Source organism: Rhipicephalus sanguineus, chromosome 2 (genome assembly GCF_013339695.2).
Source record: "Rhipicephalus sanguineus isolate Rsan-2018 chromosome 2, BIME_Rsan_1.4, whole genome shotgun sequence".
Taxonomy (NCBI): Eukaryota; Metazoa; Arthropoda; class Arachnida; order Ixodida; family Ixodidae; genus Rhipicephalus; species Rhipicephalus sanguineus.
The window spans coordinates 137528381-137538176 of record NC_051177.1 but is presented as its reverse complement, the minus strand read 5'-3'; the positions used below and the strand labels follow the sequence as shown (position 1 = coordinate 137538176).

The 9796-nt window shown below is 47.0% G+C and overlaps 1 protein-coding gene across 1 annotated transcript; it reads right to left on the bottom strand.

Moving 5' to 3' along the window:
* Positions 1 to 6993: 6993 nt before the first annotated feature.
* Positions 6994 to 9639, bottom strand: LOC119381897 (uncharacterized). The gene is made up of 4 exons (XM_049412928.1): positions 9499 to 9639; positions 8190 to 8409; positions 7435 to 7658; positions 6994 to 7131 (listed from the first exon to the last, which is right to left on the bottom strand). The coding sequence occupies exons 1-4, from the start codon at positions 9637 to 9639 to the stop codon at positions 6994 to 6996; spliced, it is 723 nt and encodes a 240-aa protein (XP_049268885.1).
* Positions 9640 to 9796: the final 157 nt, after the last annotated feature.

The following is a 9796-nucleotide window of genomic DNA, read 5'->3' as shown; positions in this document are numbered from 1 at the left end:
ATTACAAATGGCTCTGTCATATTTCTTCATCGTCATCAGCCACAGTATCAACAAGGTGCACGTAATGCCTTAGATGTGTTTAACGGGTACCATGGTTCCCCGCAGAATGACGAAAAATGCAATGGTGGCTGCTTCCCTACTTCACAAAAATTACGATGATTTATAACGCAGTGGGTTCCTCGCAAGTGCACTTCTATTGGTTGCCGGGGAAGCCCATCAGTACCACATGATGTACTTCCTCAGGGTCTCAATAAAGTTCTTTCCCTCTCTCGCTAACTCTTTCTCACGCTCACATATGTTATATGGCGTTGTGGGAGAGTGAAGTAACGACGGGATGACACAAAATGCGAATTACGGAACTAGTGGGTCGTTTAAAGCTTTCAACCCGTTACAAATGGCTCAGCCATAATTCCTCATCTTCATCAGCCGTCGCATCAACAAAATGCACATAATGCCTTATAGTTTGTACATTGCTTCTCCACAGAATGACGAATAGCGGTGCAGTAGGTGCTTCCCAACTTCACAAAAATTATCTGTGTCATAGTGGGCACGTTGCTAGGGTACTTGCCCCAAAATAGTTCACAACGGGCTCTCGAAATGCCGCTCTTCCAGCTTTCGCTGTGACTGTGCTGCGCATTCCGCGCAGGCCTGGCGTTTTTTCAGTAAGTCTAGAAATCTAGCAGTGGTCGACCGCCTGCATACGTGCTCACAGGAAGGAATAAATTGGAGGATTGCACCATTATTTCATGTATTACGTTTTACTACAATGAAACTTATCCTTCAATCCTTTTCTTCAATGCTTAATAAGTACTCTGCTTACAGCTAATGCCATTCCAGGCGGCTATCCAGGAGCTCCAAATGGTAAGCTTATGATTCTATACTTGTAGACAATATATAATATACCAACAAAACTCCAGCTATGGGTATACAGCATATGAGTTCGCATTGACAAGAAAAACTCTAATTAAATAGCGGACAACGCCATCCTCATGATTTTCGGCACAGCGCAAGGTCTAAGAATTTATTGCAGGCATCTAGAGTTTTGCTGGCAGTCGTGGTGCTGAAGAAAGTAAGTCATCAGCGCTTGATGGTCGAAAACATGCAAACTCGTCTGGCTAGCCCGCACCGAGTGGAACCCCTGAAGACTATGATGTGACTGCGCTGTTTCAGACTCCATCTACCCTCTCCGAAGTAAAAAGACCCACGCGGAGATTGCATTCTGCACTAACCGCAAGTGGCTCATCCAGGAGAAGATGGCTGCACAGCGTCTAGTTGAAGTTCAGAGTGACATGGAGTGCTATTATAAAGCGGCGCCACATAGTTCGAAATTATCACGGAGGACACACGAAACACATGCGCCGGCTCTCAAATGCACTTTTATGCAGCGGTGCAGAGCACAAATAATAAAGCATACGTGGGTACGCACCAATTACATACAAAATATAGAGCAAATTTTTTCTATATGTTTTTGTATGTTTTTTGTTTGTTATATGTGTGTAGCCGCGTGTGGGTACAGATTTGTGTTCTGCACAGCTGAATGAAAGTTCACTTGAGAGTTCGGCACTTGTCTTTCGTGTGTTCCTCTGTGATTTTGTCGCACTTCGTGGTGCCGTTTCCTAATTATGAATCCATACCAAGTCGCCCACTTGTCACTCTTAAAAAACAATGAGCATGTAGCGTCGCTGAAGGCCAACACGGCCGAGCAACTATCGAATTTGCGTGAGGAGGAAATGGTTCAGGAACTGGAATACAGCGACAACTAAGCTGAGGGAACTACAACGCCCTCTTTCCGAGGGGCGACGACATTCTCAGAAATTCGACCGCAAGTTTGAGGAAATAATGAGGAAAGCTGCTCAGGCAGACTTGGTAAGGACTATGAGTCAGAAGTACAAGCTAAGACTCAGGAGTTGAACGAGATGAAGAAGCGGCTGCTTGCATTCAGAAGAGAAGGTATAGGACATATTCCCCTGTTCCTCATGATACTGCAGGTTTTCGTTGAAGCTCAACGTCAAGATAAATTGGGGCAAGGAAAAATCAGCGAGAACAACATCAGGAAGTGAGGCGCGATTGACTAGCTTGGAGAGCCTTTAGAGGAGTTGCCTCTCGCAGTGGGAACTTACGAGCTATTTGTGGGAACGTGCGATAAACACCATGCAGTCTTCCAGGCTCGGCGAGGGCCTATTTTGCAGCTCGCCAAAGAGGCATTGTTTGCTAGCACTCTGGGCATCGGTGCCAAGATGGCAGAGCTTCCTCACCAGGACAGCCACCTTCATACGAACACCTTTCTGGACTGTTTTTGCTGGCGGTCACACTGCTCGCGACCATATGCCTCAACAATGAACATATTCCGTGCAACATTAGACATTGATAAGCGCTCTTTGATATCCGCAATGCGCGTATAGTGTAAAATACCACATCAATATTGGCAAACACAATTCACTACGTCAAAGAGGAAAGCCTTAGATGCCTCACCAAAAAGAGAAATTGAATGTCGACTGCGTCTCGCGGTGTCGGCGTCAACATGAGTGATGCAACAAATCATCACGTGAGGACGTCACCACATGACGTCACAGATCGCCAAAATTTTTGACGTCATTATGACGTCGCCGTGACATCACATAGCGGGCTGTCACATCACATACTTCATTACATGGCATAATCCCTTGGTCAAAGGTGGGCCGATCACGGAGGCAGTGTGAAACCAGGTGGGTGCAGAAAGCTTCAATGCCTCAGATCCTACAAGCAGTGAAAAACCAAGTTGTGAAGAAATATCTTCTGATGGGGCCCCCGTGGAGGATCACTACACCGGATGAAAAGAAAAAGAAAATGGCTGTCGCCTTCGAGTCTTCCTAAGTCAATACGTAAGGAACCCCGTGAGATTTTTTATGTCTACAGACGAATCAAATACTCGACAGAGGTTAAATTCTTGAGGCTTGTGTACAGTGCGATGTCAGTTCACGTGAAAAACATCACGTGGTCAGTTTTTCCGGAGCACTAAACTACGTTGTGCCTATAATCACATCGTGGCTTTCGCTCGTGAAACCCGAAACATTATTATTATTATTATTATTATTATTATTATTATTATTATTATTATTATTATTATTATTATTATTATTATTATTATTATTATTAGTCCCGCACCATGGCTCCCAGTCGGGATGCATGCTTGCTATGTTCCTGCCCGTTTTTCGGTAAGCAGCTGTTTTTCCGCTGTGAAAGTTGCTCTGAACGTGTTCATGCGAAGTGTGTAACCCGGCCTGATGAAGAGCTGCAACTTGTGAAGTCTGGATCGCGCTCATTTTGCTGCAATTTATGTGATCTGAGCAGTTCTTCTGGTAAGCCTAGCGAAGGCTACTCGGCGGCGTGCAGCGATGAGCACTGCAGCTCTCAAACTGGTTCCCTCTTCACGTGTGCCCCTCCGGGTGGTGATCTCGCCGGGCTGCGCCGCCTCCTCCTCGACGCGTTGGAGGGAATCTCGTTCCTCAGCGACGAGGTATCCCAACTACGCGAAGAAAACGAGCGCCTCCGTAAGGATCAATCCCGTGGTGTTGAACAACAAGCCCGTGTGGTCGCCTCCCTTCGTGCAGAGGTCCGCTTTCTGCGTGAGGAGCTGACGCGCCGCACGGCCGCCGTGTCAGTGAAGGCACCTGTGATCCCTCCAGAGCAGGTGACCGTTGGCCGATCTGTGACCTCCAAGCAACCTGCGTACTCTGAACAACCTCTGTCCAAAATTCTTTCCTCTTCGAATTCGCCGCCAGGTGACGTAGACACGTCCGAGCGTGTCAGTGTGATGCCTGCGACAGCCTCTTCTGCAGCGGTAACTGAGGGTGTAAGAAAGAAGAAACCCGCCTCGTTTGGAGCATTGAAGACATCCACTATATCTGTAGCTCAGCGGCTACAACGGCCACAAAGGCCAAAGGCCATTTTTGTTACGAAGCTGAGCCCGGACACCACTGCTGCTGACATCAAAAACATATTGCTTCATTGGATATGTCTCCCATTTCCTGCCGGCGACTTCAAAGAAGATTCCAGTCATATTCTTCATTCTATATCGAAGTTGACGAGGAAACGCTACAACGCCTGAATGACCCTTCGATGTGGCCCCTCGGATGCCTCTTCAAGCCATTTCGTGGGGAGCTGCGCAATGACATGCTTCATCCCTCTGAGCTAGTGCCTGGAATCGAAAATGCCGTGTAACGTAGACATATTCTACCAAAATGCTCGGGGTCTGCGTGCCAAGACACTCGAGTTTCTCTCTAATGTTGTTTCGTCTTCTTTTCCTATTATTGCTATTTCTGAAACCTGGCTCAGCACTGAAATTCTCTCATCGGACTTTTTTCCCCCGACCTACACCACCTTCCGCCGTGACCGAGATTTCAGTGAAACCAAACAGAAAGGCGGTAGCGTGCTGATTGCCATTGACAATTCACTGAAATCCGTTAGACGGAAAGACCTAGAAACTATCGAAGAATCGATCTGGCTAGAAATCAAGCTTGAGCGCCGTGAAAAATTGTTGATTGGATGCTTCTATTTACCGCCCAGCATTTCCCCTGCCTCGTTTCACGATGTCATGTCTTCTATTGAACTTGTGATATCTTCTCATTGTGGGCACAAAATTATTGTTCTTGGGGATTTCAATGCACCTGGAATTGACTGGAGCACGCTTACCTTTTCTCATTACAATCATTTCACAGAGAAAAAGTGCAGCCTGCTCTTGGACTTTCTGGCGTTTAATTCCCTACTGCAACATAATTCAGTCGTCAATTACAGTGGCAACGTCTTAGACCTGTGTGTGTCAAACGATCAACCCCTTGACGTTTCCCGCTCCAACATCTCTCTTGTACGTCCGGACAAATTCCACCCACCACTTAACGTAAGATTATCTGCATCAGCCGAAACAACGAGCTACAGCAGTTGCGTAAACAAATCTCCAAGATTTGCGTTCAGGCGAGGTGATTACACTGGCCTCTATCATCACTTGTCCACTGTTGAGTGGTCACAGGTTACTGACAAACCTAATGTTGATGACCAGGTTGATCGGTTTACGGAGCTTGTACTGAGCAGCATGCTTATTTTTATTCCCCAGTATACACCTAAACAACGTAAATATCCCTACTGGTTCTCATCTGAACTTATCAATGCACTGAAGCATAAAGATCAAGCACACAGGAAATCTAAATGTTCTCCAACCAGCGATCGGAAGGAAGAGTTCAGATTTTTTCTAACTCTCTCTAAACGCCTATATAAACAGGATCATAGTTCGTATATTGAATTTGTAGAAAAAAGCGCCTCTGACAGGCCGGCTGAGTTTTGGAAGTATGTACGTAAGCGGTCTAGCAAAAGCGGAGAGTCCTTCAGACTACTAGACTCAAATGGGGTAGAAGTGCATGCCGTCGCTGACTGTTTTGCCGCACATTTCTCATCCGTTTATAAGGCCTCAGACTCTAGCACTGATATCAGACAACAGCCCAAGGCAGTTAGCTCATCCAGTGCTTTGTCGCTGGATGAAAACCTTATCAGCGAATGCATTAAGCGCTTAAAACCATCCTTATCATGTGGCCCAGATGTCAGCCCCTCCGCCATACTAAAAGCTTATGGTAGTATTTCCTAGCATGTGGAAAACTGCTCGTGTTTTCCCAGTATTTAAGTCGGGCTCTAAGACAGATGTTTCTAATTATCGCCCGATTTGTCTACTATGTGCCACATCAAAGATCTTCGAACTGGCTCTTCACAAAATATTGTCTTTTGGTGTGAAAAACTCATTGATTCCAAATCAACATGGTTTCCTTGCTGGCCGCTCAATTACCACAAATCTTGCTAGTTTCATGACGCAGATCTCTACACCTATTTCTCAGAGAGGACAGGTTGACGTAATCTACTGTGACCTGAGCAAGGCTTTTGACGTAGTCAGCCACACACTGATTATGGTTGAACTTGCGCACTTTGACGTTGACTTGACGATTGTGATGTGAATCTCTTGCACAGCTATCTGCTCAATAGTTCTTGTTATGTTGCCGTAAATGGCCAAACCTCTTCTCTGTATAAAGTGACTAGTGGGGTCCCTCAAGAGTCGGTATTAGACCCACTCCTATTTTTAATTTACGTTAATGATGTTTCTTTTGCCATTCGTAATTCTTCTTTCCTCTTGTATGCCGATGACATCAAGATATTTAGGGAAATTCATTCAGTTAACGACTGTCGCTTCTTGCAGTCAGATTTGTGTTCTTTTTCCGAATGGTGCAACGGCAATAACCTTTCTCTGAATACCTCAAAGACAAAATTCATGTCTATCACTCGCAAAACATCTAGCGTATCATTTCAATACTCTGTCAATTCTGTGCCGTTATACAAGGTTTATGAAATCAGTGATCTTGGTGTTGTTGTTGACAGCGCGTTAAACTTCTCACGTTAAGCGTGCTGCTATGCGGGGCCTTAGTTCTCTCGGATGTGTTTGTAGAATATCTCGAGAATTCAGGTCTCCCATGGCCCTACACAAATTGTACACGGCAATATGTCTTCTGCAACTTGAGTATGCGTCCGTGATATGGAATGGCATTGCTCAATCCAGCGGTAACACCATTGAACGAGTCCAGAAAAAATTCCTCAGCATGTATAACCATCGCTTTGCTAAAAATGACTCTCGATCTCGTTCAAATACTGCTGAATCATTATCACTGACATCACTTCTCTGCCGACGAAATCGTTCTGATCTCTTATTTCTTTACAAGCTAGTCCACGGCATCATATCTTGCCCTGTGTATCGAGCGTCTTGTAGAAAGCGTCTGCACACGGTGGTGGACACAAGAACACTGGTTTATTGATAGCAAAAGGAACGCTTGCGTACAGCGTTGCCAGGCGTTGCTCTGTTGGTTGTACACAGTGTTGCCTTGTTGATCGCCCGTTACATCCTCCTTTCTTTGAAGGCGAATCACACAAAAAACACTGAAAATACAGAAGACATTTAACGCCGGTCGGTAACTGTCCTCTCTCCTAGGCTGTTTCACTCTGCTGGAATCCGTGAGTGTAGGCCAGGCGAGGTGGTGGTCTTTGTGGTCTGGTGGATCGTCGGTAGAAATCGTCACTGTTCGGTAAGCCTGATGTGCCGGCTGGCGGTCGGTCGTGCGTAGCCTGCGGAGGTTCTGGCCCGTGCGGTATGGCTCCACTTGTAGATGAATCGGAGGTGTCGTCGCTGTCGTCGGCGTTGTAATGGGATAATCGACAGAACGCTTCTGGCGTTTTGCGGAGGTGTTGTCTATTTCGACGGAAAACCCGGCCATCTTCTGTCAGAACGGTGTACGACCTTGGCGCCACGAGATCTTGGACTTGTGCTTTTATTTCCCATCTACCATCATTGAGAACGCGGACGACGTCTCCCTTCTGTAATAGAGCAAGTGCCCTTCTTGGGGTCTTTGTTTGCACATGTTTTCGCACGGGCCTTGGGGGTGACACTGAGAATTCTGGAAGCAGCGTTCTGAGACTTCGTCCCATCAGCAGCTCTGCTGGCGACCGGCCATCCTCAAGAGGACACACCCTGTAGTTCAGAAGGCCTAAATAGAAATCCTCTTTACTCCTCTCCATCTTGTCCAGAATCCGCTTGACCACTTGGACGCCCTTCTCGGCGAGTCCATTGGATCTGGGAAAATGCGGACTTGAAATTGTATGTTTGAAGTCATATCGAGCCGCAAAATCTTTGAACTCTTTTGACGCGAACTGAGGGCCGCCATCACTACAAACTTCTAATGGTAACCCGTGCCTTGCAAAGATCTGACGTAGTTTCTGAATGACAGCTGTTGCTGAGGTCTCCTTTAGCTGTTCGACTTCAGGAAAATTAGAGTAGGCGTCGTAGACAACCAAGAAATTCTTTCCAGCATGCTGGAAAAGATCTGCACCAACTCTAGCCCACGGCAAGTCAGGGACGGCACGCTGAAGAAGGGGCTCGTCAGGTTGCCGATAAGCAAAGTTCTTGCAGACGTCACACCTGTCAATAAAATGGGCAATATCTGCTGCCATTCCTGGCCAATACATCAACTTGCGGGCCGTCGATTTGCATTTCCCTAACCCGAGATGCCCTTGGTGCACTCGTCTCAGCATCTCCGTTCGCATGCTTGCAGGTACCACTACTTTGGTTCCCTTTAGCAGTATTCCGTTGACCACAGTAAGCTCTGCTGTGGAGGACTTTAGTTCACCCTCTACTGGGATTGACGACTGCAATCTCAAAATGACATCTTGCAGCGTTTCATCACTGGCCGTTGCTGCCTGCAGACGGGAGAGGGTGGCTGGACCCACACTTGAAGTAAGGACGCCAACAGCATGAATTTCAACATCTGTTGTGCCCTTGCCTGGGTGTTCCTGGGCTGGGATGCTTGACAAGGTGTCAGCAACAACTAATTTGCTGCCTGGAACATACTGCAAATCAAATTCATATTTCAGCAGCCGAAGAAATAGCCGCTGCAGACGCGGTGGCATGTCACCTATTTCTTTCTTTGAAATCGCCAACAATGGACTGTGGTCAGTTTCGATAGCAATATGTCTTCCAGTGACATAATCGTTAAACTTTTCACAGCCGAATGTTATGCCTAATGCCTCTTTTTCTATTTGAGCATACCTTCGCTCGGTTTCTGTGAGTGCTCGCGACGCGTATCCGACGGGACGCCAATCGCGTCCATGTTGTTGGAAAAGGACCGCTCCGAGTGCAAACGCAGACGCGTCCGTCGACAGTTTCGTGGGAAGCTCGGAATTAAAAACAGCCAAGACTGGCGCTTTCGTCAGCATCATCTTGAGTTGTTCCCACTCACGCTCGTGAACCTGCGTCCACTCGAAAATTGTATCGTTCCTGATTAGGCTGCGCAAGGCCTCAGTGTGGGCTGACAACAGTGGCAAGTACTTTCCAAAATAGTTAACTGCTCCAAGGAAGCGCTGGACGTCTTTCTTGGTCTTTGGCGCAGGTTGGTTTAAGATGCACTTTATCAGGTCGGGATTAGGCTCAATACCTTTGGAGCTAATTTTATCGCCCAAGAATGTGATTTCAGTTTGTCCGAAAATGCACTTTTCCGCATTCAAGGTAAGGCCCTCAGCCTGTGCCCTTGCTAGCGCTTTGTGCAGGCGTTTATCGTGTTCCTTTTTGCTAGAACCCCACACAAGCACGTCGTCAATGTACACACGCGTTCCTGGGAGGTCATCGAATATCTGGCTCATGGTACGCTGGAAAACTTCGGGTGCAGATGAAATACCGAACGGTAATCGGAGATACCGATAACGACCGAACGGGGAGCTGAATGTGCAGATTTCTGAAGTCTTTCTATCTAAAGGAATTTGATGAAAACCGCTGTTTGCATCAAGTCTGCTGAAAAACTTTGCTTGCCCTAGCTCACCCTCGATTTCTTCCCGGCATGGCAACTGAAAGTGTTCTCTTTTCACTGCCCTGTTAATTGCCCGCGGGTCCATGCAAACTCTTAAGTCTCCATTTTTCTTCCTCACGATAACCAAGGGGCTTACCCAGTCCGACGGCTCTTCCACTTTCTCAATGATGTTCGCGGCACACATCCGGTCGAGCTCTTTCTTGAGTGGCTTTCTGAGTGCGTAAGGCACGCGCCGGGTTGGCTTTACTACGGGGACAGCGTCCTCTCTAAGCACCATTTTGTACTCGTGCCGCGTCCTTCCAATGCCGGTGAATAGTCTTGGATATGTCAGCTTTAGGCTTGCGTAACCGTCGCTGTTGTCCACCGCGTTGACTCTGTTGACCAGACCAAGTTGCTCACTAGCCTCGAGGCCCAAAATTGCTTGCTTCTTCTTT

Excerpts from the sequence above, each read along its gene's own strand:
- LOC119381897 (XM_049412928.1), bottom strand. The coding sequence starts at position 9,639 with ATGGTGCTTAGAGAGGACGCTGTCCCCGTAGTAAAGCCAACCCGGCGC. Across the intron at positions 8,410-9,498 it reads TGGAAGAGCCGTCGGACTGG|TATGTTCCAGGCAGCAAATT; the intron begins GTAAGCCCCTTG and ends TTTGATTTGCAG. Across the intron at positions 7,132-7,434 it reads CAGTGTCACCCCCAAGGCCC|GCTACGCACGACCGACCGCC; the intron begins GTGCGAAAACAT and ends GAACCTCCGCAG.